Genomic DNA, 21,469 nt, shown 5'->3' on the forward strand with positions numbered 1-21,469 from the left:
AGTTCTGTTGGGACTGATGTCTGCCCTGTGAGTTTTCATGAAGTGTCTGGCAGCCCCTGCTCCTGGTTCAGACATCAGGGGCACCGTGTTGTCCCTTATCTGGATTACCGGTTGATCAAGAGTGTCCTGCAGGACCTGAGCTACACCGTGATACTGTTTCTACTTTTGGGTTTCAAAGTGAATCTACTTGGAGTCCAGACTGGTTCCATTTCAAGGCATTTGTTTCAATGGGCCACTGGGGACAGCAAAGCGGTAACACATTCCTTCTAGAAAGCAGCGTTCAGTACTCCTTGATATACATATGGCGTCTCCAAGCATGGAACTTCCAAGAGCAGCTATTACAGCCAGCCGTCGGATTGCAGTGGAGACCAGCACGTGTACCCTAGCCTTCAAGATCTGGGTAATCCAAGAAGTTCACATGGCTCTCAAGTGGCGGTCCTGAGGAGAAAACCTGTTGAACGGTGGCCATTTCATCCAACTTCCACCCCATCTCTTTAATCAGGTGGTATTCAGGACAGATGCTTCCCTGAAAGGTTAGGAGATCCCACCTGAGAGACCTTTAAAGCACAAGGAACATGATTCCGTCCCTCCGTTATCCCCTGCTTCAAAGTGACATAACACCTGTGTGGGAGAGACCAGAATTCTGCTGACGACACTTCACTAACCAGACCATCAACACACAATGTTCTACCTAAAGCAAGAGGAAACACATATTCCAGGGTTCTTCAAATCTCTATGGATATGGATCTGGGCAGAGGGTAACAGAGTGTGACTTAAAGCTACTTCCCTGCCAGGAATGGAGAATTCGCTGGAATTCAAACCAGGCCATGGGTGGTCCCTCAACCCTCAAGTTGGAAAAGGACTGCTTGAGTCCTGGGAAACACCAGACCTCAACCTTTTTGCCTCTCCATGGGACCACAAAGAAAGCTGTGTTGTGTTCCCCATCACTGTCTACAGCGACAGCAGTGGCGAAACCTCTGACTGGATTAGAGGAATCAGCATGAGTTTACGTGCACTCTTAATGCCCAGGGCTGTAGCCAAGATGAGAGACCAAGGGTAGGGAAAACCGATCCTAATGGTCCTAAAGAGTGGTTCCCCTGATCTCTGAGCTTATCACGGGTGGCCCACTTCTCCTGGGTCGCGATCTCTATCTACTCACCCGAGCCGAGGGTTAATCACAACATCCAGATCCATGGGGACTGGCTCCTGAGCAGGTAGAGATGGACGGACTGTGCCGGGCCATGTATTCAAAGCCTTGCTGGCAGCTAGGAAGCCCGCCAGACTTGGCCTATTTGCAGAATTGGATGTGATTATCTCTTTGACGTGTTCTGGAATTCTAATCCCACTTGGCCCAGGCTGGCGTCAAGGTGGCCTCCACTTTGGTGCATATGGTCACTATCTCTACTTTTCATAAAGTTCCTCTGAAGCAGTAGGCTTCTGGGGTGCTTCTCCAACTAGTGACCCACTTCCCAAAGGACCCTTTCAAACCTAAACTGCCAGTCAGGGCAGAGACCACTGCCTTTACTCCCTGGGACACTAGTGACGTATTTTTCTCCACCCCCTGCACCAGGATCTTCAAGACTGTAAGAATAGTGTGACCCTACCATGGCTATGTCCTTAAGGCAGTCTGTTCTCCAGGAGAACATCTTGCCTGCCTTCTCCCCAGATCCCCAGTGGTGGCAACCCTTCCTTCACAACCTGGGTGTTAAGAAGGTGGTCCTTTAGTATACGGATTGTTTGGAAACGCACAGGGTTAGTAAGCAGTTCTGCGTCTCCTGGGATCCCACCTTCATGGGGCGGATCATCCTGAATAGGCCGTTGGTGAAACGGCTCATCGACATTCATTTGTGTTGCCCAGGGGCAGGACTCACCCTCCCAAGGTCCGTCTCGATCCATTCTATAAGGGGTCGGGCAGCCACGGGGTCTACTCCACTTCAGTTTGCCAGCTACTGTTGTGTGAATACCATGATCCAACAAGAGGGATGCCCGTTTTGGTAGATCTACCCTGCAACATCTATCATAGACGCAATCCTACCGTCTCCTTGGGACTAGCTGTGGAATATGTGATCATCTGGTATGTCCCTCATCCAACTTTGGAGAAGCAAGGATTACTTACAGTAACCTGAGTTCTCCGAGGGTTCCTAGATATACCAGATGATCACACCTGCCCTTCCTCCCTTCTTTTGAGGGTGGTGCTTTTTTTTTTTTTTTTGGTCTCTGTGCTCTCTTCAGCAGGGCTCCGACTTTGTCGGGAAACTGGAGGGAAGAGGGGCCACCCTTCCTAGGAACATGGGAGGAGCAGAGCCTGACCCCTTTTCTGGTCAGGTTGACTGCTGTCAAGGGAGGAGACCCCTCACACGCTCTAGGAGGTCGTGGCCTGAGGCTATCGGGAAACGACTCCCAGAGTGATGATCTGGCATGTCTCCATACCTTTGGAGAACTGAGGTTACGGTAAGTAACCCATGCTTCTCTAAAGGTCGTCTAATGATGGGTTCAGTGGAAAAGCAGAGAAATAGGATAAATCCCCTATTAGAAGTGTATAAATTAAACTAAGCCCTGCATATTTGAAGGGATTTTACCTAGTCTTCCCATACTTTATCTCTTCTGCTTTACTTTGCAAACAGGTGTGGTACCTCTTGGACTCAGAACTCCTGTGGGAGACCTACAGAGAGCAAACACTCCGACAGAAAAATTTTATCGGTGAGAGTGGTCTGGGATTTGTCTAACTGAAAGCCGTTTGAACTCGGTGATGGAAAACAGGCTTAATTTTGAATGAAGGCGTGCATGTCTGAAAAAAATAACCAAGCTCTTTATTTTTCAAACAACCTTGAATGATATCGGGCTGCTGTTACTCTCGATTTCATCCTAGGTTATATCAGTTGTCTACCACAAGTGAAATTTCTGTGAAAGCTCCATTTTAGAATAGACAATGGTCTTTCGGTGTTTGTTGGTGGCCTTTTTGTATGCATAGGCAAGCAACCTAGGCTTGTACAAAGGGATGCATTTGTTATATCTGTACTTTTCTTTCTTTGTCCTATGACCATAAGGCTGTCATGAAAGTTATTTCTGGAATTTTCCTTTTCATTCTTAGGAAGCTATTCAGTATAATCCTTTCATTTCTTTTTTTTTTTCTTTTTGATCATTCAAAAGAATATTTGTTTGAAGGCAGGGTGAAGACTTTCAGCTTTGGGAATCTGTAATCTTAGAAAATTACAGAATAGTAAGATTCATATGGCCGAGTTCCCAGTCATGAAGATTCCACTTGTAATCCAGTTCTACTTATCTGTGTGAAGGCACTACTAGTTTTTAAATAAACAACTACGATGGAAGTGTCCCAAAATCCAAACTCAGTTCATGTCTTCCTGAAAGCTTCACCTGGTTAGAGCAGCACTCAAGGGACTCAGAAATTGAGATTGCCCTTACCTGGTTTTAGGGTAACCAGAAGCCAGTATTTATTTTACTACCATCTTTTTGTTGCCATAATGTTTGCCAGCCTCCTCAATCCTGCTGCCACTTTCTGGTTCCCACTGGGGCCTTTTTCCTCCTGGTACCAAACTGCTGCTTCATCCCGGTTGGTCCCTCTTTCCTTCTGATGCTTCCACTGTGTTCTCCTTTGAGTTGTGGATTTTCGTTTGTTTTAATGGTGTTTGTTAAGCACTTACAATGTGCCAAGCACTCTACTAAGTGCTGGGGTAGATACAAGATCACCAGGTTGGACAGTGCTGAGTAGATATCATTATTAATAATAATAATCATATTTATTAAGCACTTACTGTGCCTAAAGCACTGTACTACTACTACTAATAATAATAAGGATGGCATTTGTTAAGCACTTACTATGTGCCGAGCACTGTTCCAAGCATTGGGGTAGATACAAGGTAATCAGATTGTCCCATGTGATGCTCACAGGTCTTAATCCCCATTTTTACAGATGAGGTAGCTGAGGCACAGAGAAGTCAAGTGGCGGAGCCGGGATTAGAACCCACACCTCTGACTCCCCAGCTCGGGCTCTTTCCACAATGCCACGCTGCTTCAATAAGTACTGAGTGCTTGGGAGAGTACAGATACAAAGTAATCAGGTGGGACATAGTCCCTGTCCCACATAGGACTCACTGTCTTAATCCCCATTTTACAGACAGGGTAACTGAAGCCCAGAGAAGTGAAGCAATTTGCCCGAGGTCCCACAGCAGACAAGGGGCAGAGCCGGGATTGGAACCCAGGTCTTTCTGACTCCCGGGCTCTATCCACTAGGCCATGCTACTTTTCAGCCCTTCTTGCCAACCCTGGTGGCAGCAGTGTTGAAAAGAAGAGGAGGGACAAAGGGAGCCAGAGGGAAGAGGGTGTGGGGAAGGTGAGGGTGAAGAGGAAGAGAAGAAGGTGGTAGCTGTGGCGGTCAGATTGAGAATTTTGGTCCAGGATCATCCACAGTCTGATTCTGGAAGTAATTTTTCAGCACAGTAGCAGGTGTTTTAGCAGAAGTTGCTGTCACTGAGGTAAAAACAGCATGGATCTCATGCGGAATATGCTAGAGTCAAGCAGTGTCATGATTATCTTCTCAGCTCCAGCACTTAGTGCATTGCTGGGCATATAATAATGATGGCATTTTTATTAAGCGCCTACTATGTGCAAAGCACTATTCTAAGCACTAGGGAGGTTACAAGGTGATGAGGTTGTCCCACGGGGGGGCTCACAGTCTTCATCCCCATTTTACAGATGAGGTTAACTGAGGCACAGAGAAGTTAAGTGACTTGCCCAGTGTCACACAGCTGACAATTGGTGGAGCTGGGATATGAACCCATGACCTCTGACTCCAAAGTCCGAGCACTTTTCCACTGAGCCATGCTGCTTCTCTAAGCAGCTTGTTAAGCATATAGTAAGTGCTTAATGAGAACCATTATTGTTATTATTATTATTATCATTATCATCATTGTTATAACCAAATTTACATCCTAAACAAGGGCATTAAAACTAGCTTCTTTATTTTCTTGGATTTTTCCATTTTAATTAGGCTCAACCAAGACTGACTCATAAAGCTGTGCTCGTTTTTAGGAGCAGTGAATTTTGAAAAGAAAATTAAATGAGAAAAACAAGAGAATTTTTACCAGATACGTTCCAGGCATTACTGTCCATTTATCCACTAACTTCACAGTACTGTATTTAGGTTATTGTAAATTTTCCCTTTGCAGCCGCTCAGTGCTTGATTTCTCATTTGATTGCTCTGAGGATTTCGATATTAACGCTTTTGAGGACATCATTGCTTTTTATGAAAGCAAAAAGTAAGTAGAAGGGTGAGGACTTCATATAGAGTCCAGGGAGGCACATTCATGGAAATCTGAACTTTCCTGAAGCACTCAGTGCAATGATTAAAAATTGCAAGGGTGAACGTGGATTTACAGTGAACTGTCTGTGGGTTCCGAATCTGTAAAACTGAATAACTTTAGTAGAAGTTGCAAACAACAGTGCCATTCCAAAGCAAAGAACTGAAGACAGTCTTATTAAAAATCATTTTTGAAAGAATGGGACCCAAATATTTTGGGAGGTGGGGGAAGAAGCGCTGAGTTTTCACTGAGTTCAGAAGTATAATAGTATTTTATGTTTAGAAGTGAAAATTTACACTTCTATCATCTTTGATTTGTGCCTCTTTGGAGATTAAGGGAGAGAAGGTAAGTAAGCATCGTGAACAAACCAGCATGGGGCACTGTGAGTTGACTCACAAATTAGGGGTTATCCCAGGCTAATTTTTAAGCATTTAAAAATGTGTTCAAAATAAACTGGACAAATAATAAAATTTCATTATGGTGCAGTTTTTAAACCACTTTATTTTCAAAAGTTCTACAGAAAGTATTAGTTAATATTTTTCAATTTTTTTTTGCAAATCTAAGTTAATTTGCTGTAGCTGTCAAAAGGCATGAAGCTTCTCAAATAAATGAAAGTTTGGAATATAAAGTCAGGTCAGCTGTCTTAACAGATGTCATAAACAAGCATTATTGAAGTTTATAAATAAACACATCATCTCTTGTATATTTAAATATTTAAAGTCTAAATTTTTATGAAAAATGCAATTACTCCTGAGCAACATACCGTTTCTGACTTGAGATTTTAAATTAAATTGCCAAAAGATAATGGCTATTAATGTTTTCTGAACAAATTAAGGAGTTTGAAATTTTAGCACAGAGTAGTAAAAAGAAATCCACGTTAACCTGGCCAAAGATGCTATGTTTTTGACTGTCTCGAAGCATCTGTGGCCCGTGGGTTTGATTGGAGGAAAAAAAAAATCCTGGTAAAATTAATGCATTTGATGTGTTTGTACTAAAGTTTTGAAATGTTTTCTGTGTTCTCAATTGACTTAAAAATTGGTGAGAAATTCTGCTCTATCCTACTCTCGATAAAATAAGCCAGAATAGTGCATCTGAGAAATTATTTCTCAGAATTTACAAAAGTTTCCGTGCCAATACCTGCATCGTAAAAGTTTTAAAATGAGAGATTATTGATCTGGTTTAGTCGTGATGCCAAAAATGTGAGTGCATATGACAAAATAGCCTGAGAAAGCACCCTGAGAACTATTTGGAGCACACTGGTGTAATGGGATTTCCGGTTTTAACTCTTTCGGTGATGGGTCTTCCTATTTTAACTCCTTTTTCTGTGTCATGGCTGTGTCTGCCTTTCACTATGGATCAATTAGGGACTTGCATGATCAAATCATCAAGGATTTAAAAGGACTCCCCTGGCAGGGTGACGACGCTCATAAGCTTCTTCAGTCACGCAAACGGCTTCAGCAACCTCGGGCCAACTTCCTGTGAGTTCTTGATGCTCTGGGTAAACATCACTTGCAAGTGCAGCAATAACCATGTTACTCCTAAAATACAAAATTGGGGTTTTTTTGTTTTGGCTTTTGTTTTTATTTTGGTTGGTTTTTTTTACTTTCAAGAATGCAGTGCCTTTTCTTCAAATAATAGGCAAAGATATATTTTCCTTTAATAAATGCAATGCCAAGGAAAATGCTAAGCTGCCTTTTTAAATTTTTTTGTCTATTCAATTCTATTTTTTATTTTCTCTGTTCAATTTTCTTTTCATGATCTTTGGGCTAAGAACGTTGGAAAGTGTCAGAACTACTATCAGACTTTTAAAACCCAATACTATTACTGTAAAAAGTTTCTTAAAACATAGTTTGAGACTTTGAATTCCTTGTCAAATGTAGGTATTTTAGCACGTAGGTCCTAATTACGAAGGAAACTTTTCTCCTTCAGAATTACTGTTGTTTGGTCCCGAGAAGCTGAACCCAAATAGCACCCAGTGTTTGGGCTGTATGATTTGGTAACGTTTTTCAGCCTGTGGCCCTGATCTTACTGATATTTGCTGACTAGCAGGAACTGGAGTGCAGCACGCACAAAGGAGTTCATTCTGGAATTACTAGTTAGTTGACATGCCTCGTTTTTCTCCTCTCCCCCCCAAGAAGGATTAAGATCCAGGTCACATCTTCATTCTTTCCAAGTCAGCTCAATTCCCTAGTTTAGGTAAGCCTAAAAGTAATGGCCTTTGGACTGGTTGATTTTCCCCAGGGGGTTGCTGCAGTGGGGATTAGGCATCTGAAAATAGTCAACATCTAAATTAGTGGACGCTGAAATCTGGGAGGATGATCGGCAACTTGCTAAATGCATTCTTTGTGAAACATTAACAAAATCTAAAGCTGCCCACTTATTTTGTAGGTCAGCTGGCTGCACTAGGTTAGCAGTGGCAAGCAAATGCATTTTTGATTTTGCTGTCACTTCAGATTAAATGAGTTAAACATGCATAAATCCTTCCTTGGGTTTCTGAAAGGAGTTGTTGCACTTACGCTTTGCTGCTCTGCTTTTTAGCTTGATTTAACCTGCAAGGCATGGCTTGCTGAACTAACCTAAATATCAAAATCATGTGCATTTTGTTCATAAAACAATGTTTAATATTTTAACAGGAAAAGTAGAGGTATCAAACAAAAGCAGATCATTCCAAAGGTAAACATATTCAACACGTTTAAAGATAATGTCATATTTTGCAAGTCATGAAACTTCTTGATAGATGGACACTCTCAGGACAGTGTATTCCATAATAATTGAGCAAAAGTCCATGTATCTCTGGATTTAAAAATTTGTTTCACTTCTTCCTCTGACAAGAAATCGTCCCCCCTCCCCCTCACCCCCAAAAATCTATTTTTATCTAGGTTTCATTGAAGTGGCTTGCTCCTTTAGATAAGGTTATAAAGGAAGGGCACCAAACTTTCACTGCTTTGTGTTGGCAAAATCCCCGAAGTTGTTACAGCTGATGTTTTTCACTGGTTAATAAGTAGAAATATTCTTAAGAGCTTAACCCAAGTTGTACTAAGCCAGGGTGATAGTCCATCTCCAGTTCAATGTCCACCTTATTTCCCCTTTCTGGAGTCAGCCACCCCAAACCAAGATCAGCATTGGTGGAGATTGAATAAGACCGCAGTCCGGCAAGTAAGATTCCACGTCTCCCTAACCACTCTTTAACTGTTGCGAGGCCGATCAGTAATAATGGCTTCACTGAGGAGAGGAGACACCTTTTTTTCTGTTAGCTATTTAGCTACAAGGCCATGAGTCGCAGACCTTAATGTCCCTGCATATGGGCTGAAAAATCTCAACTGCTAGTTCAGGCCTGGTCCAAGAGAAGCAGAACCTGGGGCCCGAAGGGTCCAGATTCAGTCCAAGTTTGAGCAGCACTAGAAGATAAGTCCCAGCAGGTCCCAGCGGCCCATGGGAAACCACCTTCTTTGCGAGAATGCTCCACACACAAAGCAGCTCCCGACACACGATGAAAGGGAATGTTAAGGGGATCAGAGATGTGTCCGAGGCCAGCCCGGCCAGATTTCTTGAGAGGCTCTGCCTTACCTAGCTAATGGGCTAGTCGGACTCACGACATGCGGTCATGGGCCCGAACTCTGCAGGGCTCGAGCACTTTTTAAGTGGCCGCGTGCTTTTCTAAATTGCCTGAAGGAAAAGGTTATTTGGAGTAAAGAAATGGTGAAAATGCAAATAATCCCAAAGACTAAACACCAAACTCAGTACTGCTTTCAGACAGGAATGTATTGAAGCAAAGGATTTTACTGGCTAGTCTATGAATTTTCATTTTTAATGCACAGTTCCTGATATTAAAGAATTAATGGTTTGGAGTGTGAGAAAAGAAGTTCAGTCTCCATGTTTCTGATTTAGAATTTGTTGGACTCCAAGTCTTTGAAGCTTATTGTCAGTATGACGCTCCATGACCGCACAACCAAGTCCCTGTTACACTTGCACAAAAAGAAGAAGCCTCCCAGTATCAGTGCTCAGTTTCAAGTAAGTGGAACATGTTTTATTTTCTGTGCTTGAGATTTGACAAAGTCACGGAAGAGCTAGTTTTTGTGTTTGGGAGATTTTCTTGAACTCGCTTGGGATTCACACTGCCTGATACAGTTGGGTATTGTGTCTTGACTACAATATGCCGTGCCCAGAGCAAGACCCTGAAATGTGGTACGGTTAGTTGAGCTTTTTAAAAAAAGGATTGGATGCCTTGATTCTTTGCAGAAGGATTGAGGACTGGGAGAATGACATTCTCTGCTCTTCTAGGGGAGGTTTTACATGAACCGGCATGGTTTGGGGAATGTTTTTTTAATGGTATTTGTTAAGTGCTCACTATGTGCCAGTCACTGTACTAAGCACTGGGATAGATTCAGACTCATCAATTTGAATGCAGTCCGTCCCGCCTGGGGCTCACAGTATTAATCCCCATTTTACAGATGAGGTAACTGAGTCCCAGAGAAGTTTAGTGACTTGCTCAAAGTCACACAGCAGAAAAGTGGTGGAGCTGGGACTAGAACTCGACTCCTTCTGACTGCTGGGCCTGTGCTCTGTCCACTAGGCCATGGTGCTTCCCAAATTGTCCCCAACAAAATGCAAACATTTCTTAAACAGCAGTGAGAGTGCTGGATTGACGTGTGTTGAACGCCTTCCTTTTCAGGCATCCCTCAACAAACTCCTGGAGACCTTGGGAAAAGCTGAGCCATTCTTCATCCGCTGTATCCGTGCCAATGCAGAGAAGGTAGGAGGATGCTTTCAAAAGTTCTGTGGGAAGAGGCAACTTTTCTCAGCTCCCCATCCAGGTCCCAGGTAGAGTTACTAAGAAAAGTGCAGCTTTGTTCTTTTATTATAAATTTCCTGAAGGTCCTCAGATCCACATGGAGAGGAAGCATAAGATCTTAAGCCGGTGGTATTTATTGAGCACTTACTATGTGCAGAGAGCACTGTACAAAGCGCCTGGGAGAGTACAGTTTAACAGACATTAATAGGAATAAAACTACAGATATATACGTTAGTGCTCGAAGCGGGGATGAACGAAGGGATCAAGTCAGGACAATGCAGAAGCGAGAGGGAGAAGAGGCAAGGAGGGCTTAATCAGGGAAGGCCTGTTGGAGGAGATGTGCCTCCAATAAGGCTTTGAAGGGAGGGGAAGAGTAATTGTCTGTCGAAGTTGAGGAGGGAGGGCATTCCAGGCCAGAGGCAGGACGTGGACAAGAGCTTTAAGGGGCCATCCAAGACAGCTAGTTGTCTAGACTCTAGATTCTGTAAAAGCTATGTTATCCAGCACCATACCAACCAGCCTGGAAGCTCAAGGTTTTCAGGTACCCAACATTGCACTCTTTACCTAATGATGAGTGCCTCCACCCAATGAGGAAAATGTGCTTTGAGTCCTCCCCTGATCCTAGGGAGAAGGCTGATAGAGTCTAGCTGTTTTGAAGTATTTTACTAATCTGATTTAGTTTTCCCACTAAGGCAGCTTCAGGGTGGGGAGGATTTCCAGGGGCTGCACCCTCACCAAATACTTGAACTTAAGCCATGCTGGGATTCAGCTAACAGGCTTTTGAACTTTATTCCTAGTTTATTTTGACTCGCGGGAGTCCACTGATGGAGTGGTTCACCTGGGCAACCCTGACTTTTTTTCCTCATGGTATTTGTTAAGCGCTTACTATGTGCCAGGCACTGTTCTAAGCACTGAGGTAGTTACAGGCTAGACACAAGCCATGTCCTACGTGGGACCCACAGTATCAATCTCCATTTTACACATGCGGTAACTGAGGCACAGAGAAGTGAAGTGACTTGCTCAGAGGCCACACAGCAGAGAAGTGGTAGAGCTGGGATTAGAACCCAGGTCCTTCTGATTCCCAGGCTGGTGCTTTTTCCACTAGGCCATGCTGCTCCTCAGGACTTTTCAGCTCTGACCCTTAGGTACCTGGAATTTTTGCTAACCAGCACCTCCCATTTTCTCTATCAGTGCCAAATAACAGAATACTAATACTAGTGGCATTCAAGCACTTGCCATGTACCAGGCACTATTTCAAGTGCTGGGGTGGATCCAACATCATCAGGTCCCACGTGGGGCTCACAGTCTAAGTAGGAGGGTGAACGGGTATTGAACCCTCGTTTTGCAGATGAGGGAACTGAAGCACAGAGAAGGCAAGTAACTTGCCCAAGGTAAACAGCAGAGCTGGGATTGGAACGCATGTCCTCCGACTACTAGGCCCATATTCTTTCCACTAGGCCACACTCCTCCTCTAGTAGAAGCAGGACTAAGCACTGAAAAAGAATCCAGAGGTGGGAGTTAGACCCAATCCCTGGTCCTCAAGGGGCTCACATCTAAAAACATCAGCGGGGAAAGGGAACTGGTGACAGTCATAAGCTTACTGTATCTATATCTAGAAGAGAAATTTGAACATAATTTGTCAGGAGCCACCAGTGTGATAAAGGATAAAGATTTAGTCGTGATTGCATTTTATGTATCCTTTTTAGAAAGAACTATGTTTTGATGAAGAACTGGTTCTGCAGCAGTTAAGATACACCGGCATGTTGGAAACCGTACGAATCCGGAGGTCGGGTTACAGTGCCAAATACACGTTTCAGGTACTGTTGACATTCAAATTCAGATTTTGTGTGTGTGTGTGTGTGTGTGTGTGTGTGTGTGTGTGTGTGTGAGATGCAGTTTCAGCTTGTGAAGATCTGAGATTGACAGAACTATAAGACAACTGGTTAGATCATCTCAACCATCCCTGTGCTTCAGGCAGGTGCGTAACTAAACAAACCAGGACAGATGATTGTCTAGGTCTTCCTAGCTCTCTAGGGTTGAACAATTCTGCCACCTTCCACAGTAGTAATAATAATTATTATTATTATGATACTTGTTAAGCGCTTACTATGTGCCAAGCACAGTTCTAAGCCCTGGAGTAGATACACGTTAACCAGGTTGGACACAATCCCTGTTCCACATTGGGCTTACACTCTTAACCTCCATTTTTCACAGACGAGGTAACTGAGGCACAGAGAAGTTAAGTGATTTAACCAAGGTCATACAGCAGACAAGTGGTGGAGCCGGATTAGAACCCATGACTTTCTGACTCTATCCACTGCACCATGCTATTCACCGTAGTCCTGAATAGAGTATTTAATCACCTAGACAGTCAATAAAGCCTTCCGGATCTCCAAACCAAAATTATTTGTAGCCGTTTGCTCCTTTGACTTGGAGAACCACAGGTCAACATTCACTTCATAATAATCTTTCGTATACCTGAAGCCAGTAAGTATATACTTTCCTCAACTTTGCCCTCCTTAACCTTCACATCTCTTGGCTAAGCATTTCCCTCTAGGAAAGCCGTATTTCTTATGTGCTAGCAAGACCAGTGAAAAATCAATCCAATGAATGTGAATTTCCATTCAGGTTTTAAGACTTTTTGATCACATATTTATAAATGAGACTATATGTAAATCTCAGTAAACCACTGAGTACTCAAATCAAGCATCTCACCTCATGGTTGTCATGGGTTATAGCAGAATTGGGGATATGGCATTATTTTGATGAAGGATCTCGTTTTTCCTCTGAACTTCAGACCTTTAATCCGGCAGCCTGAAAAAATAGTAAACTTTTTCTGATCTTTTTGATAATGGTTGAACTGATCGGTTCTTAAAAGTGACACTCAACTTAGATGTAGAGGTGGGAATCATTTCCCTTTGTGTAGATTTAGAAACGCAACTAACCGTTCATTTCTATCTAATGAAAATGTTAGGATTTCCTGGATCAGTTCCAAGTGTTATTACCCAAGGATGCCAGCCCTTCTAAGGAGACCATCTCGGCTCTGCTGGAGAAAATGGACATTGACAAGAAAAACTACCAGATAGGAAAAACAAAGGTTTGTAAAATGTGTTTTGTTAAATCTTAAAGAAGTGAAATATTTTTTTTCTTTCGCAAAAAAATATTTTGAATTCATAGAAAGGGTCATTTGCTTGAAGAACCTCAGACAAGGAGCACAATTTATGTGTGCCTGGAAAATTAAAACATTTGTTTGGATGTTGTCCCCAGAAGCGGCATCACCTGTCAGTGAACATTAGTGCCATTGTAGGCAGAGCACTAGGTGTATGAATTACTAAGAAATCGCTAGATGAGGCATACAAGTCCCTGTCCTCAGGGAATTTATAGTTTAATAGAGGAAGACAGGTCAATCACAAATACCTAAATATAAATAAAGCTCCATTTAGCACAATGGACAGACGCATAAGTACAGAAAAGTTATATCTGCTGTCCTATTCATTCATTCATTCCGTTGTATTTATTGAACACTTACTGTGTGCAAAGCACTGTACTAAGCACTTGGAAAGTACAATTCAGCAACAGAGACAATCCCTGCCCAAAACGGGCTCACAGTCTAGAAGGGGGGAGACAGACATCAAAACAAGTAAACAGGCATCAATATAAATAAATAGAATTATAGATACACATTATTAATAAAACAAATAGAATTCTAAATATGTACATATATGCACACAAGTGCTGTGGGGCGGGATTGGGGGTAGAACAGAGGGAGCGAGTGGGGGTAGTGGGGAGGGGAAGGAGGCACATTCTCGCAGAACCCCACAATAGGAAAAACCCACACTGTAGTCAGAGGAACATTCCCTAATTACGCTGTCACTTTGTATCTAAAAGTGTAATGAAAACCCACATTCTGACTGAACGGAATATACAAATGCTTGTTGGAACACTAGGAAGGTTGTGACTGTCAGACTAGGGGCGGCCCCACCGGAAGCAACCAGGAGTCTGGAAGCTCTTCTTTTCAGGAGTGCCGTACTGTAGCTTTTGTTGTTACGTGCTTGATTTTTCTCCGTGTCTGCTACGTTTATCCCATTATTTCTTTCCCTCTCTGCTTGTTGTCAGGTCATTTCTCTCTCCGTGTCTCCTTTTTTAGATTGTGAGTACCCTGGGTGCTGGGGACCATGTCTGAAGTAGCAGCCTCATAGTTTTCTCTCGCAGTTAGGACAGTGGTTAGAGCAAAGTTGTGCCGATCAAGTGTAGGATGCCATCTCCCTTTGAGAACAACAGGTGAGCCAAGGGCCTAAGACTTGAGGACCGCAACCTATTTGCAGGAATTGATTGGTGAGCCATTCGTGCACTCTCTTGGCCCTGCTGGTTCTGCTCCCTCTGGGGTACAGTGCTTCTTCAGTTAGACCCATTCTGCACTGGTGGCATAGGCCCAGCAGGGGCCTGCAGAGCCAGGGCTAGCACTTGGGTCTCCTGATTCTTCGGGACCAATAGCAGTACAGTGCTCTGCACACAGTAAGCGCTCAATAAATATGATTGAATGAACGAATAGCAGGGCATATATATATCTTGGTACAAATAAGGTTTGTGGGGTTAATCCGGAAAGGCTTCATGAAGAAGTGTCGGCTCGGGCACGGAGAGAGCTGAGGGAAATTGAAGGCATGATCGAGGAATTGTGGGAATGACTTTTGGAAGGGGAGTGTTGAATTTTCTCTGAGAAGCAGCAAAAGCTTCCTTGCTTTCCTCTCCCCCGTGCTCCCACTATTTGTAAATAACTTCGGCCTGTCTCGCCAGTTGGATCGGGTGCCCCTTGGGAGCAGGGAGCCAAGGTCTGCTTCTGTTGTACTTTCCCAAATGTTTACTGCTACCACTCCCGGTGAGGTGTAGCATAGAGAACAGAGAGGCCATGGTTTGCTCCAGTTCAGGCACCTTTAATCCCACTCCATCCTGGGAGGGCTCAGCACACAATCGCTGGCCCAGGCACTGAGCAGTCCTACAGGCTGCTTACCCTGGCGGGGTTTTAATGCATCCTCCCGTCTATTTGTATAAACAAACACACACACACACACACACACACACACACACACACACACACACACACACACACACACACACACACACACCCCACCCCACCCCCCCCCCCCGCACCCCGGCTGACACAGGCAGCGCCCCTTGGCCCTCCTGAAGATGCTTCCACAGGAACGAACCCTCATCAGTCCCCGGTCTGTCCGTCAGGTTCCAGGGCTTCGCGCAAATCGGAGTCCCTCCTTCTCCAGTGGCACCCGTTCATCGTTCTTAGTCCCTCCTCCAGTGGTTGTGGCCTGATCTGCCATCTTGGAGCCTTGTGGCCGGAGGGGGGAGGAGCAGGGGGCACCCCCAATACCAAGGACTTGGGGTAACAAGGAGAGCTAAGGTCAATCCTAAGCCGTTATTGGGTGGGGATCAGAGGTGTCCAGCAGCTGCTTGAGGCGTTGCTGTGGGCTGCCCTCTGGGGTTGAGGGACACGCCGCGACTGGAGCCAGGCCTCAGGACTGGTAGCACACAGGCCTGGAGACGCTCCAAAGCAGTGGCAGCTCAGACCTTCGGCAGGCGTCGCAGGCAAGAGGGGTGGTGACAGCAGGTCGGAGCCCCCACTGGGCTGCGGAGCCACCTTGAACAGCGGGGGCAAAAATGAGGCCACACCCCAGCAGAGCTCAACCCGGACCGCAGTTTAGAACCAGGGAGGGGAAGGAGCAGTGGGGGAAACTGCCACGGCAGCATAGGCTCTTTGCACAGGGCTCCGTCTTAGAAGCAGCCCGGGCCTTATCTCTCTGCCAGAGTCCGAGCCTGAGGAGGGCAAGGGGAACGTTTAGTGTGGTGCTTCACCTCCAGGGGCTCAGTAAATACCTTTGACTGATTGAATAACCTTAACGTAACGTGGGTCTTAAACTACTAACTTGCATTTTGTCATCAATGGGTGTGACAGAGCTGAAACCCTGTGCGACTGCCGATAAATGTTGATTTCCAAAACTTAGGTCTTGAATTTGTTTTGGATTTGCAACTAGCTATTTGAACTTTAAGCTGGGCTTCATAGCCTCAGGGTTGAGGGCATGGAGAGAGAGGAATTTATATTACACAGAACGGGTATTATTAACTTAGTGGTCTTTTTATATGTATGTACATGTTTATTTGTATACCATTAGAAAATGGCACCCTCCCCGGTGAAAAAGTTGGGGTTTGTGTCTGATGTAAGGTGGGAACTCAATCTTCCTAGAGGCATTAAGTACGTGGCTTAGTGGAAAGAGCATGGGCTTGGGAGTCAGAGGTCGTGGGTTCTAATCTCGGCTCCACCACTTATCAGCTGTGTGACTTTGGGCCAGTTACTTAACTTCTCTGTACCTCAATCTGTAAAATGGGGATTGACTGTGAGCCCCACATGGGACAACTTGATTACCTTGTATCTACCCCAGCACTTAGCACAGTGCTTGGCACGTATTAAGCGCATAACAAATGTCATCATCATCATCATTATTATTATTATAAAATTAAACTCTTGTCCCTTGGATTTCTCTGCTTTTAAGAGGTGGGAGTGTGACTGGAGCCCTTTTCTTCCCAACCAGGTGTTCATGAAGGAGACCGAACGGCAAAAACTGCAAGAAACACTTCACAAAGAAGTGATTCGGAAAATCATTCTTCTCCAGAGCTGGGTCCGGGTGGTTTTGGAAAGAAGGCACTTCCTCCAGGTGAAGCAGGCCGCCATTACCATTCAGGTATCTTTCTTTTCCATTCGAACTTTACGTGTGTGGGGGGAGCAGCTCTCCTTTACCAGGGTTCCGCCTGCCTCTGACTACTTGTGTTTCTTAAACACTTTTTAGGCCTGTTGGCGTTCTTACCAGTTTAGGAGAGCCCAGGAGAGAGTCAACGCTGCCGTTTATTATATTCAGTCCTTTTGGAAAGGATACAGACAGCGGAGAGCCTACCTGCAGCAGAGAAGGAGAATTGTTTTTCTACAGAATCTCTTCAGGGGGTTCCTGCAGCGAAAGAGGTGAAGGAAGCGGGGATTCTGTTTGTCCAGATTTATGTCAAGTTGTATTGGAAACTCTTATGCCGACCACCTAGTTATTTTTGAAGGAGCCAAACGAGAAGCAGTGTGGCCCAGTGGAAAGAGCACGGGTTTGGGAGTCAGAGGACCTGGGTTCTAATCCTAGCTCCGCCAATTGCCTTGGGCAAGTCACTGAATTTCTCTGTGCCTCAGTCTCCTCAACTGTAAAATGAGGATTCAATACCCATTTGCCCTCCTACTTAAGACTATAAGCCCCATGCGGCACAGGGACTGTGTCCGGCCTAATTAACTTGTACCTACCCCAGCGCTTGGAGCAGTGTTGGACACATAGTAAGCACTTAACAAGTACCATAAAATAAAAAAATAGCCAAGACGTGGGATATTGGCATCCTAGCGAAATAGGGTTACCGTTGCCTATACCTTTTAACCCAGAGGTCCGTCTGGCAAAGCCCTTCTGAGCCAGCACGCAGTGCTCTGTCTTACTGCAAGGTGAACCTTGTGGGAAGTACAGGTCTCAAACTGCATTTCTTCCACCTACACCACGATCCAGGTGATTGGCAGTGAGTTCCATGGAGGAGCCAGGCATAGTTTGAGAGCGGCATTTTGGACCTCATTGGGTGAAGTTTCTAGTGGTGTGCCTGATGGCCCCCTTTTTCTGAAAGCCTTCTTTTTTCTAACCAGCTTTCGCCAGATGGTTTTGGAGAAGCGGAAGGCCGAGGAGAAGAAAAGGGAAATGGAGCAAATTCAGAACAGAGACGACACAGAAATTGTTTCGGGCCAGGCTGAGACCGGGGAGCAGATGTCTGAACAGATGACTGTCAGATCTGAAGTCAAGTTAGATCCTGTTTCTGAACTTGAAAATCAGCTGAGTGACATTTCAATTGCAGGAGGAGATGCGAAACAAAATGCAGAAACTGGAAAAGGCAGCCAGCGTAATGAGATGGCCCCTTCTTTCCAGAAACGTGTAGTTGAAAGTCACGAGAAAGTTGCAAGCAGCCGGGAAAAGCGTGAAACTCGGCGTCAGAGGGGGCTTGAACATGTAAAATTTCAGAACAAGCACATACAGTCCCATAAGGAAGAAAGCAGTATTAGTGAGGCTCCAGCAAAGAGAGTTCAAGAACAGGATGAATGCATCCAAGAGCAGGATATTTCACAAAATAGAATCCAGTCAGAGGTAAGCGTTTCACGTGAAATAGTAGCCCTTGGTGATTTATCCAAAGAGAAACCTGAAGAACTAAAGGAGGAAGTGTCAGATAACAAGGTTTTGGATGCCGTGAAAGTGGAAGAGGACCAGGAGGAACAGCAGAAAGGAAGCGAAAACTTCAGCAATCTCGAAAGACCATCAAGCCTCCCCCTGAGCGGTGAAATTAATCTTCCCTGTGCCAAAGGTCCCCCTGAGCATCACGAAGGTAAAAACAAACCAAGCGTTGGCCAGAAAGCCAACGAAGACCAGGATGGTCGGACTGCTACCCAAATCCAAAGATACCGAGAAACCGAATCGGACAAATTGGTCAATGCGCTAGAGCTGTGGAGAGGAAAGAAGTTCATGGCTGCTGGCCAAAGTACAGTACTGAGCCAATCCCTGGAAGAGCAAATCAGTGAGAAATACAGGACTGCCAGTTCTCCTCTGAGACCATTAGAGTAAGAGCAATTTACATTTTCTTTTCTTGGTTCCCCACAATAGATAATACCTGTCATTAAAGCCTAGGGCTCTGACAAATGTGTTGGCTTTAAATCTTTCTGTCCCGCTTAGAGTGACACTACTTGGCGACTTGTAAAGATGGATTTAAGGGGAAAGAGAATATACATTTGAACGGGGAAGGAAATTTGATTTTTCTCAGAGCAGATTTCAACTCTAGTAAATAACTGCCATGCTTTTGTAATCCCGTAGGGAGACGGGAACTCCGACAGTCAGTGAAGTCTGTAAACTAGTTCCTTCCTCCACCAAGAGTCAGGTAAATGCTTCAGTCAGGTAAATGCTTCATATGTGTTGCAGGAGGATTATTTTGTCCTCCATACCTGTGCAGAGACACAGGTATGGTCTCTTACATGGTCTCTTACATGGGTGTTTTAATTACTGTCACAAAAGCCTGCCTTTTCCTTGCATGTATATATCAAATGCGAACATTTTTCTCTGGGAGGGATTTAGATTAAGTACTCTTGTGGATCTCTGTGTTCACGTGTCCCCTTCTCTTAATCCCCTGCAGCCCGCTGCAGACGTAATAGACACGGAGAAAAGCACCAAGAAGCAGGTCGTACAGAAGAAGAAGTCCAACGAGCAGTCAGCTCAGGTGGATGGCGGTGCTGCGGGACTCTCTCCCGGCCAGCAGCCCGAAACCAAGTACGTGTTATAAACGTGACACCTTCAAAGTCGGTGGCCCCATCTTGAATTGTAGGAAAATAGGTCTTTCTCCTCTTCAGTTTACACTGTTGGGCCAAGTGCTGAAAAATCTTCTCAGTTGGGCAGAGAAGTTATCAACAATATAAATGCCTCAGTCATTCAGTATAGAGGGGCACTGAGATGTTGTACCCTGTCTCTGCTAACTGATAGGACAGTCGTTATCGATTTAAAAAGTACAGTCTAGGTCATGGCTTTTCGCCTTTTTGTTGTATTCTGCTTCACTAATGTTTGGAAATCTAGCACCTCCTTATCTTCTGTCAGACCGCCAGAGTTACTTCAGTTTGAGGCTCTGAATGTTTCTTCTAAAGCTGTGAAAATTGAAATTGTTTTTTTTTAACAAGGAGAAACACTGTGCTTGTTTATTATTCATTCAATTGTATTTAGTAGCAATTGCTCACCTAAATCCTAATGCTTTATTCTCATAGATCCACCTTTAAAAGGCTTTTCCTGCCCAAAAAGCAGGATAAGAAGACTTTGGAGGTAATGGAGGAAGGAGAAAACTTCACATCTACCACACATGTAGCATTGGATGCTGTAGTGGCGAAGAAGGTGGCAGAAGGTGAGTCTTCTGTGGTGTGGTTTTCCATGGATGTGGAAGTGGAATTAACCACAAGAACCTGAGAGAGATACAGTGATCATAGAGGGTTTTCTGTCAGTAAAACCTCACCAAAAATGACATTTTGTGAGTTTGATTTGAGTGCCATTCAAGGTGTATAGGATTACCAGAAAGTTCTATATATTATTGGCTTTGCTAGCGCTAGAGTTAAAATGGCATTTGTCTCTCCTAGATATTGTAGTATTGTTGCTATAGTAGCAGGAGTAGTAGTTGTATTATTTATGAAGTGCTTACTATGTGTGATTCACTCTACTAAGTGCTGGAAAAGAGTAAGCGGGTGGGGGAAGCAGCATGGCTTAGGGGAAGGAGCATGGGCCTGGGAATCAGAGGACCTGGATTCTAATCCTGGCTCTGCCAATTGCGTGCTGTGTGAATTTGGGCAAGTCAGTTAATTTCTCTCTGCCTCTGTTTCCTCAACTGTAAAATGGGGATGAAATCCTACTCCCTCCTACTTAGACTGAGCCCCATATGGGACAGGGACTGTGTCCAACCTGATCAACTCTTATCTACCCCAGGGCTTAGAACGGTGTTTGACGCATAGTAAGCGCTTAACGGATACCATAAAAAATGAGACACCGATGCTACCAAAGTAGTAGTCTACCTAGAATAAAAATGTCCCATACTGTTTGGGGTGTTTTTTTTCTTTTTTTGTTCTTAGCTCCATCTGGACATCAAAATCGCCCTCAAGCAGGGGAGAGAGAGCGCCATGTAAAAGAACCAGGTAGTAAAGCAAAGAAGAACCGTAACATTAAAATTGGGAAAATTACAACAGTATCTGAGAAATGGAGAGACTCTGTGTTCCGGAAAATTACAAATGCCAATGAGCTGAAATATCTTGATGAGTTTCTTTTGAATAAGGTGAGATTTCCAAATCAGTGTGCTTTACTATACTACTTAGGTATGAGTGACAATTTAGGGCCTAGTGGGAATAACTAAACAATAAAAATTTGCTTGGTCACTTCAGGACTCCAAGGGCTCTGCCCTTTTTTCTGGGAGTACAGGCAAAGATGAGCATTTATATGGGCTGCAGGGAGTTTGGAGGGGAGGTTGATTGAACAGAGGGAGCATAGAGGCCTGTACCGCCCTCCTCATCCCCCTCCAAATTTAGGAAGAGATCTGAAGCAATGGTTTTAGATTCCACCAGGCTCCTTGGAAAATGGCAGCCTTCCTCTTGAGGCAGGGGCCAAACAGCAGTGGTTAGACCAAGTATGAGACTCCTGGAGTGAACGATGTGCCACTCGGAGAAATTTGTCCACCACTGGCACAATGATGGTATATCTCATTTAGCCGGCCAGTGGGA

General features: G+C 44.4%; 1 protein-coding gene across 13 annotated transcripts in view; it reads left to right on the forward strand.

Moving 5' to 3' along the window:
• Positions 1–21,469, forward strand: part of MYO9B (myosin IXB) — a 115,907-nt gene that overhangs the window by 77,362 nt on the left and 17,076 nt on the right. For 7 of the 13 annotated variants that reach the window (XM_038773000.1, XM_038772999.1, XM_038773002.1 and 4 more), the window contains exons 14-28: positions 2,625–2,700; positions 5,187–5,276; positions 6,683–6,796; positions 7,952–7,991; positions 9,207–9,329; positions 9,991–10,071; positions 11,817–11,927; positions 13,085–13,207; positions 16,710–16,859; positions 16,965–17,134; positions 17,834–18,793; positions 19,044–19,107; positions 19,360–19,493; positions 19,979–20,112; positions 20,828–21,027. In XM_038773000.1, the coding sequence (XP_038628928.1) occupies positions 2,625–2,700; positions 5,187–5,276; positions 6,683–6,796; positions 7,952–7,991; positions 9,207–9,329; positions 9,991–10,071; positions 11,817–11,927; positions 13,085–13,207; positions 16,710–16,859; positions 16,965–17,134; positions 17,834–18,793; positions 19,044–19,107; positions 19,360–19,493; positions 19,979–20,112; positions 20,828–21,027 (2,570 nt within the window). Of the gene's footprint in view, positions 1–2,624; positions 2,701–5,186; positions 5,277–5,648; positions 5,664–6,682; positions 6,797–7,951; positions 7,992–9,206; positions 9,330–9,990; positions 10,072–11,816; positions 11,928–13,084; positions 13,208–16,709; positions 16,860–16,964; positions 17,135–17,833; positions 18,794–19,043; positions 19,108–19,359; positions 19,494–19,978; positions 20,113–20,827; positions 21,028–21,469 lie in introns of all 13 variants that reach the window. The other 6 variants (XM_038773004.1, XM_038773012.1, XM_038773010.1 and 3 more) reach the window with 4 other exon arrangements.

This window comes from Tachyglossus aculeatus, chromosome X1 (genome assembly GCF_015852505.1).
Source record: "Tachyglossus aculeatus isolate mTacAcu1 chromosome X1, mTacAcu1.pri, whole genome shotgun sequence".
NCBI classification, from domain to species: domain Eukaryota; kingdom Metazoa; phylum Chordata; class Mammalia; order Monotremata; family Tachyglossidae; genus Tachyglossus; species Tachyglossus aculeatus.